At 36.1% G+C, this 20,659-nt stretch overlaps 1 protein-coding gene across 2 annotated transcripts in view; it reads left to right on the forward strand.

Annotated features, from left to right (window-relative positions):
• The first annotated feature begins 1,017 nt into the window (after positions 1–1,017).
• The window catches only part of LOC136768179 (cadherin-10), a 39,251-nt gene continuing 19,609 nt past the window's right edge, over positions 1,018–20,659 (forward strand). Inside the window, exons 1-3 of one of the 2 annotated variants that reach the window (XM_066722262.1) lie at positions 1,018–1,356; positions 14,789–15,085; positions 20,061–20,355. In XM_066722262.1, coding sequence (XP_066578359.1) covers positions 14,903–15,085; positions 20,061–20,355 — 478 coding nt within the window. In that variant the 5' untranslated portion in view covers positions 1,018–1,356; positions 14,789–14,902. The remainder of the gene's footprint in view (positions 1,357–14,788; positions 15,086–20,060; positions 20,356–20,659) is intronic. The other variant, XM_066722254.1, reaches the window with a different exon arrangement.

The raw sequence follows: 20,659 nt of genomic DNA on the forward strand, positions 1-20,659 counted from the left end.
TATTTTAATTATTTGTGGGATTTTTATTTTATTTTACAAATTTAGTTCCATGGTATAAATATGCAGAGAAATAATTATTTTCTTAATTATGCTTATTTACATTTAAGTCTAGCAGCTGACTCAGTAAACAGTACCAATGAAATTAAATGCATCCACTTCATTATGTAATTAGACCAATTAAATATCTGAGAGCTGGGATCTAAACCCAGAAGACACTGCAGACCACCAGGAACTGGGTTGACACCCCTGAGTGATGCAGATGCTATCATGCCAAGGTTTTACACGTATGCTTACACAGTTCATGCTCACACAGTGATTGTGTGTAATGTGTGACCCTATCCCCAGTGATGACAAGATCTGCCTGTAAGGGGTACTGGGTGAGATTTTCCACATATGTTGGTCTGTGTAGGAACTGTAACATCTGATCAATAAAAGATTCTCCAGGAGATACCGACCTGTCTATGCCAATACTCAACTGTCCAAAAAGGACAATATTAAAGATTGTGCCTGTGCTCACATTTACCACAAATGTCCTCTACTAATCCTAGACCTCCTAACCTAGATCCTGTGACAGAAATCCATCCGACCTGCACTGTTAATCTCATCCAAACAATGTGCAAATGTGTTGCATAGTAGCACAATCAATAAACCTCACCTCTGCTGAGTGTGTGGACATCTTCCCACATAAACAGGTGTTATTGCAAGGCTGGGTGTCTGTTTTATGAATTTTTAGTGTAAAGTCATTTCAAAAGTCTGATACATTTTCAAATACAATAACAACTTATACTTCTTAGGCCGTTTCAAGGCGCATAAAACAATACTGTTGACAAGGTTATTTTGACCGTCAGTGTACCAGCTGGGTTGTTGCGACAGTAAAACTCATTAGAAGGGGGGACGGTGACGGACGGGATTGGTGACGCCTTATTTGTCAATGATTTACAAGTTTCACGCACGTTTGGCTGTTTTATTGTCGGTCAGGACAGATGAGAACCGAGGACGTCTGCCTTCCGAGAAATATACACACACATAACCCGGTCGCCCTATCCTCCCGGTATAGCCAACCTTCCCGCAGCCTCTCACCTGCTCCTTTTCAAATCTGAAGCTCCATCGCTGACTCTTGTAGGGTGTGTGTGTGTGTGTGTGTGTGTGTGTGTGTGTTTCTACAGCGGACTATGAATGGCAGCCAATCAGGACCAGAGCCCCCTCTGCTTCAGCCTTTCTGCTTCCCAGAGCTAAAAGTGATGCGGAGAGGCAGCTGGAGAGCAGCCTGCAGGCTCAGTCTAACTGCTGCAGTGCAAGGATACGCATCCCGCTGCTGCTTAATAGGATTTTGAACTGCACTGGGTGGAAGGTAAGGTGTGTTTTTCAGTGAAGTTGTAGTGTTGGTGGCAATGGCATACGACCTGCATACAGGAACGATTAAATAAGCAAACATGTGCGTGTGCATTGCTAAAGACAGTACAACGTTTCTAGGGAGGGGGGTTATTGATGTACTTACTTAGTTATAAGTCTGACGAGAAGCCAGGCTGCGCTTTTAATAAGGCACTGGCTTTTGAAGAGGAGTTGTGCCCTGCAACTGTGAATAAAAGTTGACCATGGAAACATATATGTGTTTATATAAGTTTATTATATGTGGCATTGATTCATGCCCCTTTTTATAGATTGTGCTTGCTTTGTGTGCAGTGTAGGCTTTTAAAAGGACTGCATGGGACCGTGCTTTACAGGAGCCGAGGTTGTGAGCACAATACTATCAGCCCCAATTGATTCCAGCGGCTTGTTTGGGTAATGGTTTGAATGTACATGTTGAGTTGTTTTCGAAATACTTTCATAATGAACTATAATAATAATAGCAATACTTGTTTAGTTATTTAACCATTTCAAAATATAGTCGTTTAGGCCATGAGTCAAGATACCACCACACAGGCTACTTAAAAACAATATGACCATGCACTTTATTTGCAATAAAATATTACAAAAGCAGTGAAACTTGCTTCATGCTGTGCTGTACTTTATTTAGTTCTATCTTTTTTGTGTTGAAGTCTAAAAACTGACAGATGGGTGGTGTAGCCTACTGGTACAGCATAACCTCCAGGACGTTAAGTGGCAGAATTAATTGCTTAGGGTTTCCCTGGGAATATGCTACGTTTTCTGCACATGGTATTTATTTAAAGTGGCCACATTGTAATATGCATGTCCGTGGATAACATATACATATCATAAGAGACGTGTTTAACTGTTGAAATAGCCTATATGAATAAGCAAAGTGCCGATCTAAAGAACTTTCAAATAAATGATATAATACGGGCTGCTTTCCTGTGTGGACGAGGATTGTCACTCTCATACTGCAGTCACCTGGAGCGCAAGGAAAGGCCATTGCGAATTAAAAGCTGAACTTAGTTTTTGCAAGTTGATGTTAATTTATTAGGCATATACTTCAACTTCATAAGAGATTGCAATTCTTCAGCAAGGCGTCTGGAGTTTGTAGAAAGGATAAGAACAAGGCTGCAGACAACCCTTTTCATGAAAGAGACCCATCAGTGCTGCAATAAAATCCATATTTTATCTGGAGTTCATGCAGTCTAACGAAAAAGACATGCAGCCTAAACGCTGGATCTTTAGATACATTCAGACACACATCAGCCCGCTTGCCAAGCATTGCTATTATGTGTCCAGCATGAATATGCATTTATTTATTTATTTATTCATTTACACAAACCTGATCTCAGTTGTGGGACACATGCAGGCGATATTGTGTATCTGCTTAAATGTGTACTGCTGGGCAGTGGCCACATAGGACCTCTGTGATGTGTGAATTAAATTGAATTTAATTGATTCCGATTCTCTGTGTGGGAGAATCGAGATACACCTTATAGTCAATATTTTTTCACTGCATCCTTGTTGCCAGGCCAAGGGAAAATGCTATAATTGTTACGAGTACATTATAGACACCACTTATCCCTGCCTACCTGCCACCAGGACAGAGATATACCTGATCATCGCATACCCTCCTTTACAAATTCATTATTATTACAGGCTAAATATACTGCTTTATGGACAATATGGCATTCAATCATTCTTATCATCATCATCATCAGCAGCAGCAGCAGCATCATCATTATTTTGGCGTTATACGTATTCTTAGCTACTTATTAACCCCTGAGTAAAGACGTAGTTTTGGTGTTAATTCGGGTGTAGTCAGAGGTCCGGGGGTATGATGAGATGGAATATGTTTTAATATGTGCAATCATGTTTTTGGTGTTTCAAAACTAAGCGGTGCCGGTTTCTCTGTGAGGTTAATGTAAAAACACTTGGCTCATCAAAGAAATGCGGAGAGCACTAGTTGTTTCATATGTAAACTTCTTTGAAAGACATGTGCCTGTATTGCTGGTTGGGGAATAGCACCTTATTGCGCAGAAATGCGATGTAACCTACTTTTTCATGTTTCGCCAACTTGTATTGACAGCAGGACTTGCATAAAGTCTTAGTAAGAATTTCAGACGGAAAAAAAACAACAACCCCCAGTCTAGGAGTTGGTTTCTAAGTTTATATGTGTGTGTGTGTGTTTTCATTTACAGAAGGCTACAATGATGCAACATGTTTCTTTTCTTATTTGTTTCCTCAGCTAATATGTGCTCTGTATGAATTATGTAAATGAAACTAAACAAACAATCAACTGCTTATGCTATTAAGTGACTTTGGAGCTAAATCTGGGGTTTGCCCCATTTTAGGCTAAAAATTGTTGCTTCAGAAATGGCCTATATTATTTCAGTGTAGGTTATCTGATGGGGCAGCAACAGCAGGAGAAGTTGATGCACCTGTATGAAGGCACGGCACTGAGACATTGAGTCAGTAATCCATGCAACAGTTATTGTTTTGTACATATCAATACATATTCTCGAAGCCTACATAATAGCCTACTTTCATAAGGATACAATAGCCTACAACAAAACAAATACAATACAATAAATAACTGTGAAACCAGTTACTGGTTTGGGGGATTTCACTCCAGTTAACACTGAAAGTGTTCGCTATAAATCAGTGGATCATCATCGCCCGATTCAGATAGCCTAAAGCATTAGAGGGATTGAATACCATCATTACCAGTACGGAATAAGAAAACCAAGGAATATTGAAATCATTGGACAACATCATTCCAATCCATTGGTTTTATTATGGATATTACCACAGCAAGTGTCTTGAACCGTTGCCTTTAATATCGGCATCACGAAACCCAAATTATCAGTTTTGGTTTCAGATGTGAGAGCTTGATCAACTGTAATATACCAGTTATGAATATATCATTGTCGAGATCTGGGTTACTGGGTTTTCACTTTGCTATTTGTACGTATGTATCTATCATTGTAGAGTAACATAAGACCATATGTCATCAAATACACAAGAACGACCACGTCTTTAGTTTTAGTGGTTCCATTCCAACGAGAAAAACAGTTAATAATATTAATTTCATCATTTCATATCATTTATACAATTAATGAGGGTTTCTATTATATTTTCTATAATTATATTTTCTAGTGAAGCTCATTTTGTTAATATTTATCACTGTACATGTACTTTTAGTAAGTTATTTTGTTTCTCTAGTAGTTTGTGTTTAGGTTAAGTTTGCATATGCACACTGGCCTCCCATTTCAATGTAATTGCAATAAATACGTTATTTAAATACAGTTATTCGAATTTCACAATACCGTGTTAAAAATAAATAAATAAATAAACGTTTTTACGCCCTAACCTTGGATGTCACAGATATTTTGACACCCTCTTGTGGACACAATTGAAAACGCATACTCCAAGGTATACTGTAGTAGTAGGTGTAGTTTCATGTACAAATAACCAGTGAATACATAGCCCAGTGGAATGAAATACCACAAATAAAAACAATATCATATTATTTAAGTGTAACTAAAATAGCAATGTTGACTATATGTCTCCACTTTAAACATTTGAAATAAGCTTTTCTTTACGCCTGTGATTGGGTTATATGTCCAATACAGTGCCTGGATGTTTAAAGAATAATTGAAAACCATGACAAAATTAGAAATAGGCAATGCAATGCACAATATATGAAATGTATTATGAAGCTATACCTTGCTTTATGGTAAATAGCTTTAAATATATATTTAAGAATCATTATTTGTGATTTGGCAGTGAATGTACAGAAAATTGCTTGGTTACATTGTTTTTTTAATGTAATATCCCCCCCCCCAAAAAAAAAAAAAAAAAAAAAAACATGACTAGTAATAACACTAGTTTTAGTCAATATATCCTCACCTTTGTCTAAAATTTATTATAGCTAAAGTTGTGTTTTACACATGTTAAATAATTGGCAATTAAATCACACAAACCAAGAGAATTGATGATTAGATTTAATGAATTTTAGTCTTTAGCCTAAATCAAATAACATTACCCCTATATGGATATCAGTCCACACAAATATTTTAATGTATAATATGTATATTATAATGTATATAAGCTTTGACAACTGCAAAGCTTTGTTTGATTAACTACTGAAAAAAATACAAGAAGCAAAATGAAAATTATTTTTTCTGTCTGTCTATGTTGACTAATATTAGATAAGACAAAAAAAAAAAAAAAAAAACGCTGACCTGAGTCAAACGAAAATGCACTGTTTGCAGATGCTGTCAGAAGTCTGTGAATGACAAGCCTGCAGGAGTCTTATAAACCCTGAAAGCAGTATGCCTGAGGCATATCCCTTCAGGCAAATACAACATAAAATACAAACTTGAAAGTGTAAAAAGGCAGAGCTTTTTTATATAAATTATTGTGAAAGAAAGAAAGAAAACTATATCTATATGTTTAAATATAAGTGTATGTGTGTGCATACTGTTCATCACCAGCAAATAATAGATGTATTATGACTCCTAACACCTGTGTATGGAGACTATTTGAAATATTAAATGAGAATAAGATGATAACAATGCATCTTCATTCCGTAAGGCTAGAATTTCTTTGTCAGCTAAAATTGTCAACTGCAGGGGACTGCTGTGATTCTGATGCTGGTTGATGGCAACTCCACAAGTAAGGAGTAGTAGATCTTTGTGTGAAATATTTCTGAAATTAATGGTCCAGGCAATCCCATCTGACATGTAACATCTTGGTTTTGAGTAAGGTTAATGTAGAAAGTCTTCCTCTGGGTTACTGCTAGCTGGAGTGAAGCTAAACAAAGTGGAAGGCATACAGTGCTGAATACCTGAACCCAAACTAAAGTCATGTTTCTTGCTGTCTAATAGTTAGAAATTAGTACAAAGGGTTATCCTTCAGGATATGCTGCCCATGAAAGCTGTTTGGAGCTGTATGTATGTAGATTTAAGTAGTCTGGTAGTCACAACTTTATATTAAAATAAAAGGGGGTGACACATCATGAGTTCTGAATGAATACAGTGTATGACTCCCATCCCCAACCCAGCTGTACCCCTAATCCTAACCCTGATACATGAGATCATTGCTAGAGGAAGTGCATATCATAGTAAGGTCTAACTCCTGCAGTATTGTGAATTTATTATGGCTGTATTGTTTTGTAGTGTGACAGATAAGGCTAATTGCAAACAGATTCTGATACCCTGCTTTCTAAACTGGATGTCAGTCAGATGTGTGATTGTTGTTATTGTATTGACTTTTAAGATATCTGCATTGAATGCCTTCACATTTCTGACATCAGTGAATGGTCTGATTGCAGCAAAGAACAAGTTTATATGAGGATCCTTTTAAGTTTTGAATGCAGTTCTTCAATTGAGATATTAAGTTATTGTCTTACACTTTGTAAAGAAGAAGGGTTTAGTATGAGAAGCCCAATAAGCTCCCATGTATTAAACACTGTGAATAAAGGTACAGTGTAAAACAACCTTGTCTTGAGATTGTGGTGCATTAAGATAAAAGCAGTGGGCAAGGATAATATGCCTTTAGCACTGAGTAGAACAAGTGCTATGTATCTGAAATCCAGCTTGTTTTTCCTGATTTGCTCAGGGTGCCTGGTGTAACATAACAAGATGTAAAGGTCATACAATCAGATCCAAAAACAGCTGTACAATGTTTTGTGTCACACTTCCTTGACACATAGATATGTAAGATTACAAGAGCCTCCAATTACATTTTGACACTGCTGTCAGTCAAACTAAAGAGCAGCCCCTTGTCAAAATAGCACAGTAATGTCTTAATGTAAGAACAGGCTGCATAAAACTCACTTACGACATATTTAAAGAGCAGACAGAAAACAAAGTTAATTGAGGTTCTCATTGATGGCAGGACATCCAAGAAACAGGGGCGTTGCAAGGGGGTAGGCATCCTAGGCAATTGCCTGGGGCCCTGGGGCCCCGGGCTGGGGGGGGGCCCCCAAATGGGAACCCCCCCCACGCTCTCACACCGCACCTCCCCCCACATACCCTAGAATCACCTCTGCCAAGAAAAGGTGATAGTTTGGTAGTAAGATTTTTTTTTTAAGTAACAGTAAATTGTGAGGTCTCTTGTGATTCTTTTTTTTCAAAAAGTGCTTATTCTTGAGAATGCATTGGATTTCCAGTTTTACTAAATTCACAAAAACATATATTCTTACAAGTACTAGTTACTGTATCATTTTCATTTTACATTCTATTCTCTGTCAGAAGAGACTGTAAATGGCTTTCAGAAGCTGCACATTGAAATAATTTTCTGGAGAACCACGTGAAAACCGAGGACAAGATAATAGCTGTTTGCCCAGTTCTTTAAAACCCTGCAGGAGGGTAGAGGAGTATTCCATGGTAACTAATTTACAGTGGCTGCAAGGTGTGTTTTGTCACTGCAGTAACAGGAAATATAGTAGACACATACTATAATGAAGAAGGTGGTATATTGGTAATAGAACAATATAATTCCATTATGCACTTCCATGAAATATCTTCAGGATGTCTAATTGTGGGTGGAGGGTTTATTTTACGACAGTTACCCTAAACGTATAGCCAGACTCAACCGAAATTAGTTAAACAGAAAGTGAATTTAAAGTGAACTGATAAGCTGGCTTCCAAAGTTGCCAGACTTAACCCCATTGAAATTATATTAAATAAAAGTGAGAGGTGATTGAAAAAGACAGATAAGGACTGAATGGGAAAAAATAGGCGGTGATACACTACTGACAATTAAGTACAATAGCATGTCAATTTATTATCTATCTATACCAAAAATGTTGTCAACGTGAAAAAACAACCAGTGACAAAATGGCTCAGGCAACTGAAGTAGAGATACCAAAGTTTGCCGCAATTGTTTCTTGTTACTTGGCTTATGGGTTTATGGCAAGCCAAATTATCATTTAGAGATATCTCTAAATGCATTTAAATATATCTTCAAATATTTATCTCAAGCCATTTTGGAATTTGTTTTTTCACTCTGACAACTTTTTTCAAATAGATAGATCTTACATTAACATCATACTGAACTTTAATTATCAAGTTATGGAATGTCAATTGATTATCAGTTGAAAATCTAGTTAATATTAAATTGGGCCACGCAATTGAAAGCGTTACTGCAATGTCCTCTGTAATTGTCATTATTAAGGATCCAACTGTTCTCAGCTATGACATTTTTCAATTTTAAATGCAATAACCAGTGCTGGAAAAAAGTAAGGAACATGCAAATGAAATTAGGCGTTAATAACCTATGGTGGTACTGTCATATTGTAAAGGCTAATGCAATGGTCCTCAATAAGAGCTTGGCTAAAGCTGATCGGAACTCTGGCATTAGTAAATAGAGCTTGTAATTACATCTGCCTCCTTTCTTTGGAACCAGAGCTATAGAAGAGAAAAATGCAAAGAATGAAATGCCAGTTTTCTGTCAGGGAATGGAGTATTGATTGTATGCATGCAGCATTAAGGGCAATGCAGGGATTTGGAGCTGTGGCAGTCAAACGTGTTTCAGCGGTCCTTTACAAATAGGTACTCTGAAATTAAAAACTGAGTGGTCAATCAGGGATTCAAAGCAATCGTCAAAATGGGTTGACGTGCAAGTGCCTTGCTCATTATAGTGTCTAAGTTTTCATTCCTGAAAAAAACGACAACAACAAAAACATGAATACATTGCAACTCCTACTCAAGTAATTGTGGTCACCTTTCCTGTCCAGTAAGGTATTACTCTTTTAATGCAGCAGGATTTACTCCACAAAGTAATATGAAAATTATCTCTATTAAATACAAACAATCAAACAAACAGCAGAAGTAATACAATGATCCACAATTTTCATGTTACTGTGATAAATTTAAGAAATAACACGGTTCAGTTAAAGTCTTGTGTTGTTTTATTTTAAATAAAACTATGTATAATGACCTCTGCAGCTATTTCTTGCATTGTGTATTCCAGCTTCCAGTTATTTTGCAGTATTGACTTTTCACTCCTACCTTACAGTATAAGAGAGAAATGTTTTAATAATTTATTGCAAGGATTCTTCATTTTTGGATGTTATTTCTGATACATTGTCTATGTTTATATGCTTTTTATAGGTGATTCTGTATTATTTTGTGCCTGTTTGTAAAGTGTTTTGTTAACTAACACAAAAAGAATACATATAGAATTTGATTTTGTATTTTCTTTTATGAGACATTCTTAGAAATGCATTCTTCTTTGTGTCCATTCTACTTCAGGCAGAGAAATATTTTTTCATCACAGGCTTTTAATAGAGATATATTTTAAATTCTTAATGCCTTTGTTTTTAGGCTCATAAGTTATTTAGTGTTGTGTGACTATTAGGTTTGCTTGTTTTATTGTTGACCTGCTGCTGCGGTCAATAGGGCACCACTTTCTTGTTATAATTGTTTAAAACAAATCATAAGAAACACTAGCAGATAAATATGGGAATACTTTTCTCAATGCAAAGCCCTCTGTTGTACCTTTATACATTATATTCATATTTATGTATTTGTGTAGCCATCCTCTAAGACCATTGGACCTGTTTAAATGATGTCTATGGGGAAGATGTCAGTTTTGGAAGCAGTAGATCACATATAAGACTAATAAAATATCTACCAGGAAACTATTGAAACAAGCCTTGTTTAAAGCTGAAAGTCATCTCTTACATCTCTTTCTGCCTTGGATTTCAAGTTCACTGTGACTCAGTACAGTATTGTATCTGTTCCCTCACCTCTAGTTAAGTACTTAGAAAACAAAATATTGCACCAATGGCACCAAAGCTAAAGGAACAGAAGAATGAATAAGGAAGTGTCTGACCCTTAAGTTTCTTGCTGAAATCCTTGCCTACCAGCTATAAAACTAGTTTATTGCAACCCACTAAGAGGAAATTCCTATGTAGCAATGAAACAAAGCAAGACAAAACCTGAATGAGATGAGGAAGAAAAGAATAAAAGTCACGTATAGATGTTATGTACTGGACTTCGAATACTATAGACAAAGAGGGATGCAATAGAAGCCTACTGGCTTTACAAATCACAAAGTTCATAAATACAATGCAGATACAACAGATATAATGTATGTGTGTATATCTCTGTCTATCTATCTATCTATCTATCTATCTATCTATCTATGTAGCTATCGATACACATATTAGGGCTGCCTGCAATCCAGCTGTTCCAATAATTTTTCTTTGAAGCCTTTTCTTCTCTGATTCAACATCAATTAAATGTGATTGTCCTCTAAAATCATGAAATAGTGTATGATGTTTTCACAAAATACAAAAACTTCCCATTTGTAGTTTGAAGGACCAATCTGTTCCTGTTTGCGTTTCATACTTTTAAGTGAAACAAGGTGAGGTGTAAGAGGTGGCAATAGCAGCCCGTAAAAAGCCTTCCATTCCATGGGAAAAGAAAGTGACAAAATAATCCAAACATCAGGCCTCCTCATAGCCTAATATACAGTATACAGTTATATGTTTGTGTAAAGATCATTTGTACAATTGTTCGATTTCCTGGATGTATTGTAGACCACATAATTCGTAGTTTATTTACCGTTTTCTTTTTACAAAACGAAAATGCTACCTAAGCAGGTGATGACATTATTTCCTGCTTATTACGTAATGACCCATCTGTAATGAACTACACTTACCACCATTAATTGTAGCAGAGAAAATAGCTCTTCCATTCAGTAAAATCTGAATCCATTAGCTCCTGCTGTGAAGATTAACCTTCACATACCGCTTACAAAATTACAGTGCCAGATAATGATTTCTGAGGGTAAGAGGGATTAAATCTGGCATTCAACACGTCGTATCGTGAGACTGCACTGCCGTAAACATAGTGAAACATTCAAGTAATATATTGAAACAGCTTCTATTAAATAGAAAAATAGATTGCAGTTCAGAGATCTTTGACTCCCTTGTGTGTTTCAGTGGTTTCTGGGGAGAAGTAAAATATAAAGCCAAACAGGGAAGGAAAATAATTTTCTTAGTTCTATTGTAATTTAATCTGAGTTCTATGACGTCATCATGTTTACCAAATATAAATCATAATTAAGTCTTCAGCTGATCTGTTGTGGTTTTTATTATTCAAAATGAAGGGTATTTGGACATTTTGATGGTTATCACAGCTGTTTGGCAATGTTGTTTACTTGAGGACATTGCCAGACTGGAGGACTGGAGTATTTATTTATTTATTTTTAAATTTAAGGCAAAGACCATTACTTCTGAGTGGCATGGTTCATGGACAATCACGTTGTACTCCGGCCGGTTGGAAATGACTATTTAAATCCAATTAAAAGACCCTTGACCCAAGAGGCTTTTATCCTGAAATGCACAGTAAGCAGACCTGTACAGTACCTTGAGGAACCTTTGAAGGGGAACATTACAATTCTGCACCGCATCCATCAAAAATCATCAGCATGGGCAATTACATTGAACCCTTCATTGCTGCCAGTTATAGACCTCAACCTAGAAGGTGAAGCGTCTGCACATATCTCCTTGGGCAGTAAGCCTTAAATGTACAGTGCCTTCTCTGTATACTGCTTTCACCCACTGATTCCATTGTACACATATTACAATCTAGATGCATCAGACTTAATTGTGATAGTGGTGAATATCAATTAGGCCTTGCATTAGCTGAGTATACCTAACTGTTGTATACTGTTGTGCTTTGTATAGTTTGTACTTTATAGTCCAGGTACTGCTGATTATAACATTGAGAAGAAAATTAACTTCATAAGATAAAACAGCACTGGTCTGATATTGTGTGTGTAACCATAGAGAATGTAATGAGACTTCACATGACAGAACAACAAATAAATAAATAAATGAACAATTGAATTAAAATTGATTTTAGTAGGTGAAAAACCTCTGGGAATCAATGACTTCTTCCCAATAATTCTGCACAGTGTTATCCGTCTCCCATTACACAACCCAGGCATGAGCAAGCAGCAAAAGTGATTTGGGAGTCTCTTCAAATTCTGTAGTCTAGACAGATCTTTTTCCCTAAACAACATGATCAATAAGTATTGACAACCTACTGAACCCCGGAGGAAGAGGCTGATTTAGTATCTTCTTTATCTGGCCTCTCTCAGTGACTATAAGTTCTGCTAGGTCAGGTGCATAGAAACCTCAGACAAGTCCCTATGCTCCATCGTCCTCTTAACTGATCACCTTTTCATTTTAATTGTGCCAGGTCACTGCCTCACCACTTTATGAGTTAAATTGCATTATTCATCACGTCGTGTTATTCTGATATATAGAGTATATCAGCTCTGAGATGTAGTGCTTTTGTATTATCTCACAAATCTCTCTTTTATGCTGTTCCACAAAATAAATCATTTATAAGGAAGAAATTGCTGGAATGTCTTCTATAGAAGGCCCAAGGTACTCATTAAAAAAAAAAGTCATGTTAATAGAGAAGAAAGCTTCACAATCTTGGTCCACTTAATTAATGCACCCATAATACTAATACAGGAGCAGTGGAGAGGCTGTGGAAACGGCATGTAGTTGACACTGTCATGCATTAAGAGACGTTAAGAAACTCCGGCGTTGTTTTATCGGGACTTGTACCTGTCCCTTTTCCTTGTGCATGTAGCCTGACATTCTCCTTTTTTTGCTTTTAATTGCGGCCCTGGGACTCATCAAGGTGGATGTGAAAGTGTGCACCACAGTGTCTGCAACAGGAGTGTTCATTGTGTTGCACAGAGACTCTTTTCCACTCAGCCACTTGTGTCACAGGTTTTCATCAACTCTCCCTGTCAAGTCAAGTTTTTTTTTTTTTTTTGGTGCAGCTGCATACTGAACAATCCAATGCCCTGCTATTCAAATCAGTGTATTTAAATACACCACACTTGTAGTTAGCTAACCAACCTGGACTCTAAAATGTTTTAAAATATCTCAGGAATTCAGTAAATTACATAATTATTATTCTAAACTAGTCACACTTTTAGATTTACAAATGCATATGTTGAAGTCACAAACATTTATGTGTATGTCTAATGCTACATTTTGTTCGATATTTATCGTATGGCATTGAAAACTAAATCCCGAAATAAGAGAAGGGAAAAATATTGAATAAATTATGCTTAGAGTTCCTCTGTACATAAATATGTATAAATTGTGTTTATCCAAATCCATTCTTCTTTTTGATGAAGCTTTGAACCGCAGCTCTAAATAATTCGTGACAGGCAATTTAAGAAATTGCAGATTGAAACACTGGTAATGTGGCAAAAATGGAAGTGAAAAACTGTAAGTGATGTTCTGTTTGTAAACACTTTTATTTAACTGTGAGGGTATAATTATTGTGTCATGTTCAATTAAACAGCTTTATAAAGGCTCTGTAGCACAACAGCTGAACATACAGGCTTCTATTTATTTCCACGTCCTGTGTAGACTGTAAATATAAAGGAAGACCTTTCTTTGCAGCAAATGTGTGTACCCTTCGTGACACTTGATGTTGCAAAACAGCTTTAGATCCAGTTGACTTACTTTTGCAAGACTCTGTCAAGGGATTACTGGGTCACAGAGCTAAAGAAAATGGCTTCCAGGGCATGACAAATACAGTCAAGGAGCTACTGCTCAGCTGGGAATAGGGCCTTACATATTGTAAGACATTAGCTTCCATGGTGACATGAAAAATATCCATAAAAACTATGGGCCTCCTGAGCTTCAAACTTGAAGAATTAGAAACTGCCAACCAACCCTCCGGGATTCTGTGATATTTACAGCCTTACTGAATCCAAGTACAAATCGATAGAGTGTCTACATTTTTCCAGCTTCACCTTCTTTAATTAAGCAAATTTATATAGCATAAAACAATAAAACTACCTTTAAAAGAGACATATCTGTGCTTTATTCCAAAGCCTTTTAGCCTACAAGCTATTACTTCTTATGTATATTTAATATGACAAGTAGGACATAAAATATTTGGTCAATTATATTATCAGCATTGCTGTTTTGGAAAACAACAGGGGGTGGGGGGGAAGTCAGCACAAAATGTCCATCGTGGAATAAGCTTCTCCAATAGATTATGATTTCAGACATTTATTCCATTAAACTACACAAACAAATAGAATGCAAAAACAAACGGCAAATCCATCATTTAGCTCTTTGTATTTTTTTTTACCCCCAATTAAAGCACAGTGTTGTTACACTGCATGGAAGTTATTTCTTAATGATGTGTAATCTCTTGTGTTTGTGAAAACATTATGAGGTGTGGTGTCATAATCCCTGAGGATAAATATATTCCTAGTAAGAACACTGGACCAGAAGCGTTTTATATGTCTGTAAACTTTACAGTATCATTATTGGGAAGATGACTAAAAAGTGAGCTTGAGAGACTTCATCTGTGATAACTTTCCCTTTTGTTTTCTTTTTGTCTAGGTGACCCTGGGAGGATGGGAGAAGAATTCTGAAGACTATGCGGCTGGACTCATTTCCTTGACTGAAGAAGAAAAAGTGTCTAGATAGAAATTGGACTCTAATTCACTGGATACAATGAGAACTTACTTACTTTTAGTGCTTTGGGCTTGCCTGCTCCATCTAGGTGATGTGAGGGTCTTTTTTAAAAGGACTACAGGGGATGGAGTGTCACTGAGGCGTTCCAAACGAGGATGGAGGTGGAATCAGTTCTTTTTACTTGAAGAATATACAGGAAATGATTATCAATATGTCGGAAAGGTATGCTATTGTTTTCTTCCCTGCATTTTGCACAAGCAACATCAGTCGCCAAAAGGATTTGTTCCCCTTAAACAATTGAAATATCATTACTTGCCTCTCAGTTTCCTCATTTATTTTCAGATATGGTCTTCTGGTGCACAGAATTCTGTAATTTTGTGTTGAGCAAAGCATTACTGTGCAAATGCATCAGTCACAACGCACCCTGCAGTTCAGGGTTGTTCATTCACTTCTAATGTGAAATGCCTGATGAATCTAATGACATTAGTTTGCTTTTAAATGTCATATTAGACACTGCTTTAGAAAACAACACATTCTCACAATCTGATGCATTTTAGGACATTTGTGTGCTGATTAAAATAGATTAGAACAGAAACACATCACTATTTCTCAGAAAGTATAACATTAAACTAATAAGGCCAGTATTAGGATTGGCTCTGTTGCTTGACATTGATATAGTTGTCTCATAAGCATTGTAGCACACTGGAGGCCATGTTCCTGGTATCAAGTATGCCCAGCCCTTAATGTCCAAAGGCAAATTGTATACTGTAGTTACCTGGGGCATGGTGTATTTTACAACAAGGCAACGCTGACCTCAATGAAATATGCATCCAATTAAGTGTTATTTACAACTGTTGATGGCAACCTATTACTCATTCTCCCTGAGTAAGGGGCATATTCATGTAAGTGCTACTGAGGCATGGATTTGTCAGTGTTAAAGTATCTGGTTAAAAAAACTAAAATATAAAAACAAATAAAAAGACAAAAACAATATAAATACAGCTGTTTTGATGTGTCTGTTTATGTGTTGCTGAGAAAGAAAGATTTTCTGACTACAGGATAAAGGATATTACTGACTTTGACTTTTGACATTGCTTTTAGATTAATGTGAATTCAACCCCCTTGTTCTGCCCTTTTGATTTAACATTGAATGCCTGGATTATTTTGTTTGAGTTTTTGGAGTTTCTTAAAAAGCATTAAATAGTTATATCTTTCAAGAAGAAAGAAAAATAAAAAGATCAAAAGTCACCACTAAGAATAAGTAGCCATTTCATCATGCACATTGATTGGTCTGTCTCTCATTCTTCTTCTAGAAAGCCTTTCATGTGTGAAATGTAAAGTGGCTTCTGATGTATGGATGTAGTTAGTGTCTTGAGCATTCTGCTTGCTCAAAGCAAACCTTTTAAAGGAAATTATGCTCAGAGAGCCTCTGTGACATCAAGTACTCCAAAGGGTCACTTTGGTTGTGAAGACGTTCTTCAATGCTTTTCATTTAGAGTGGTAACATGCAGATAACATCCAGACAATTAATTTAGTACTAAGTAAATACTAAATACTAAATTGATTCTAGGATGAAATAAACCAGTATAAACCATACAACTAGTAGTGATATCATATATGGTAATTTGAAGAGGGTTACAATTTAGCTCGGTTGTTTTACTTACAGGATATTCGTGGAATTGTGGTTCTCATGCAGCAGTCCTCAACAATTTAAATTAGTCACATTTTGAAATATGGTGCTGTGATTCCTCAGGAATTAATATATGAACATCAATACCTCTTGCACATCATCTGAGTTCTGATGTTGAGCACATGAACTCCAACCCTAACCCTGTTATACATGTGATTAACATGTGATGAAGTGTATGGCTTATTCATGTGTTAATCCTGTGGTATTCACATATTAATTAATTAGGAATCACAGTACCTGTCTAAAAACTGTCAAAATAGTAGAGTTTTGTTATTTAGCAGGCAACAACAGCAGAAAACAGGCTTTCCCTTGAAACACAGCTGTGTTGCCTTAACAAGATGTCCAGTACAAAGTGCTTTACACCTTTAAGAAACAGCTTTGATTCGGTAGAATGTGCAGGTTATCCTGTGGCTGGAATCAAACCTCTGCCCATTTTGTCTAGAGGCAAGATTTTTGCTGAGTTAACATGCACCATATGCAGAGATTCAATGTGTTGTCACTGCACATATAAGTTATCTTACCTACACATGGCTAGTTTTGTTAAAGTGATTTAAAGGCTTCTCTGTGTTACAAAATCATCACTGTGAAGTATTACTAAACCAACAAACAGTTTAAATGACCCCCCAAAGCAAATGTGGATTTGTCCTACACTATAAAAAGGCCTTTAACATTTTTTTATTCTGACATTCTCCACTTAACTGTACTGCCTGGTTTGTGTGTGTGTGCGTGTGTGCGTATTTTTATACGTACGGCCAGCAATTAAGTTCAAGATTTGTAGGATAAAGCTTTGAGGACACATATAATCAGTGTTTACCGCATTAAATGGGACAATCTTCATTTGCTGGTTATAAATTGTACCAGAGATCATTGTGTCCTATATAGAGTTTAGTATTATGAAGGGCACCTTGAGAAGCAGTACGTATTCAGTATCCTGAACAACAAGTTACTTCCAGTATTGATGGAATTTCATGGTGTAAATATAGTAAATGTCAAAACCTGGGAGTGTAACACAGTCATTCAGACAGAACAGCATTGAAAATATTATATTGTTTGCTCAGAGCCCTGACCTCAATTCTGTATTGAACACTCCTGGGATGAACTTGAATGGCAAATTAGGAAGGGTCTGCAGAGACAAACTTCTCATTCCAATGAAATGTATATAGTATTCCTCCAGCCATATATTAAAAGGATTACAACAGTCATTAAGTCTACATATTGGCTTAAATCCCATTAAATAGTATGCTTCTTTCTGTTGTTCCAACATGTATAGTATATACTGAATTTATTTATTCATGTCCATAAATGTGCTTAATAATAGGAAACAATAGTATTTGTGAATGCTGTTAGATTTTAAGTATAGTGGGCGTTTACTGTGGTTTTGCCATTAGCTGAGAAATGTTGGAACGGGCAAAAGATCAGCAACAATTAGTTTGTGAACCCTGGTGCTTTTGATTGCATGACTCAGCTTTCTCTTTACACAGGGTTCTCAAGGGAGGCAAACAACGATGGCTCGTGGCTTTGGAATCTTTTATTTTCCAATTACCACCTGCTCACGTTGACAACTTTTTTATATTGCATCACTTGCTTCATCACAGGTCTACCAGAAAGCTTTTCAAATGAAATATGTGCTCTATACAGAGAATTAAAACAAATACTATATTTAAATAATTGTTTGAACAGTTGAGTGGAACACCCTTTTTCCATAGCTAAACTGTTACATAACATGTTATAATATCCTCCAAATGTTCCCAAATTTGAAGCAGTGTGTAAGATATGACCTTTTTCCTGACTTATCAGGCCCATGTTGTTGATTTTAACATGGAACATATGCTCTGCCCCCAACCCCTCCCCTGGAAAAACATAAATACAAATGTGAAATCCTGGCTTATTTAAAGGTACTGTTTGCCAAGCAAATCAAGATATTTTAAATGTAACGACAATAAATTGATGACTCAGTCCTCCTCAGTTGATATTATTTTCTACAAAAAGGAGGAGACATTCGACAGCTGTTACTTCTGAGACTTCCAGCACAGGAAGATTCACTGTTAAACATCATTTAACTTTCTTGAAAAGGTTTTAAAAAAGTTGTATCAAGCATTATATTACTATATATGCTAAAGGAAGGTATGGACCTGTAGTCTTCAAGTAAAATTTGTTTTTTAAATATTAGTTACATCAGCCCAGCGTTAAGCCAATATAAACCAAAACAGCAATCTCTTGTTTTTTATCCAACACCAAACACACCTCATGAGTCCGGTAAAGCATAAAACAATCAATACATTTACATAAATGCATAAAGTACATATTTTGTCACACATAATAGCAGCTATTTAAACAATCCTAAAACCAAAAGAAGAATCAGAAAAGACATAGACTTGCTTCTAGATTTAATTCAAAACTAACAACTTTCACATTTTCCCAGCACAGTTTTAGACAGTAAGCTTTCCTGTTTCATTTTGTGCTACAAATGCGCTCAGATGCATTTTCACCATGCATCTCTTGATTATGTGAATACATCTGACAAATGTAGATACTTTGAAGACATGGGGTAAAATAAATGTCTACTTATTATACGTTATCCACACTCGTGCCACATGAAGCCAAGAATATTAATATGCCTATAAGACCAAAACAAAAATCCAGTCTTGTCTTGTCCTGCATATACAAATATTTTCACAGAACTATATCCCCATCTGTCAAGCAGTAAATAAGTTGCATAGGGTGGATAAAGCTCCACATATGTCCTTCTTCTTAGAAGCTTTATTTCAGAGCTCCTATTTACTTTTTAACTATTATCATTGATGTTATTATTAATTACATTATTGTTGATTTTATTTTGCTCTTTATCCAGATTTAGAGGTCAAATACAGCTCTAATCATTAGCATTTACAATCCTATAGGCTTTGCCTGTTTACAGAGGAAAAACAGGAGGGAAAAATACAGCAGACATTTTGATGAGGTCCCTCCGAAGTAAATATGTTTAAGGGATTTGGGGCTTGAATTAAAATGTAAGAGGAAGATAAGCCGTTGTTCGCTTAAAGAAACATGGTCCGAAAGGGAGTGAGAGCAAGTGGCAAAAACACAAAACAGTAGCTTGTCGTGTCCTAGTTTGTTATTTTTTTGTATTGATTTTTGCTGACGCATTTCCTCAGAGTGAGTTTCTACTGAGGTAACCAAAATGGCAACTGAAGAGACTGGACATTGGCACAGCAGTAAATCTAAGAATGTTGGGACATTGAATTAGAATTTTGATCAAATTCTCTCTTCTGCCTGAGTTACATTTAAATGCAGTATAATAGTATTAAAGTAAGCACCAGATTTTAAGAAAATAGCAGATGGAAATATAATTGATCTTTTATTAATGAAAACCTAAACACTCCTTGAAAATTCTCCCTATTTGGAAACAAGTTAATTGTGAAAATCAAACATTTGTTCTATGTTTATTTACTTATTTGTTTGGTTATTTATTAAACAGTTGTTTATCAAATTGTTCCTGTTTTATTTCAGCTTCATTCTGACCAAGACAAAGAAGATGGGAGTCTAAGATACGTTCTTAATGGAGATGGGGCTGGTAGCTTGTTTCTAATTGATGAAAACTCTGGTGATATTCATGCTACTAAGAGGCTGGACAGAGAAGAAAAGGCCTACTACACACTGCGTGCTCAGGCTGTAAACAGGAGGACAGGCCGTCCAGTGGAGCCAGAGTCTGAATTCATCATTAAAATTCATGACATCAACGATAATGAGCCAAAGTTTACAAAGGAAATTTATACAGCCAGTGTCCCAGAAATGTCGGATGTTGGTAAGTTCTTGCGCTGATGACTGATATTGTGGATAGCTGTTTACTAAAGTTATTTTGGCAAATGAGGCTTAAGAAAACTAGATCCTCAGACTCCAATTTACACTATTGCTGCATCAAATGCAACTGGTTAATCTTTTCTTCTAAATAGTGCCCATGATCATTTTAATACATTAAACATGTACTGCTGCAGAAATAAATGCTTTTACAGCTCAATATAAGCCTGGAAAGAGATTAAAAAATAATTATACATTAATGTGTATATGCATGGCAGGAAAACATTAATTTCATGTTGTGTAAAAAAAAA

The sequence above is a fragment of the Amia ocellicauda genome, chromosome 2 (genome assembly GCF_036373705.1).
Source record: "Amia ocellicauda isolate fAmiCal2 chromosome 2, fAmiCal2.hap1, whole genome shotgun sequence".
NCBI classification, from domain to species: domain Eukaryota; kingdom Metazoa; phylum Chordata; class Actinopteri; order Amiiformes; family Amiidae; genus Amia; species Amia ocellicauda.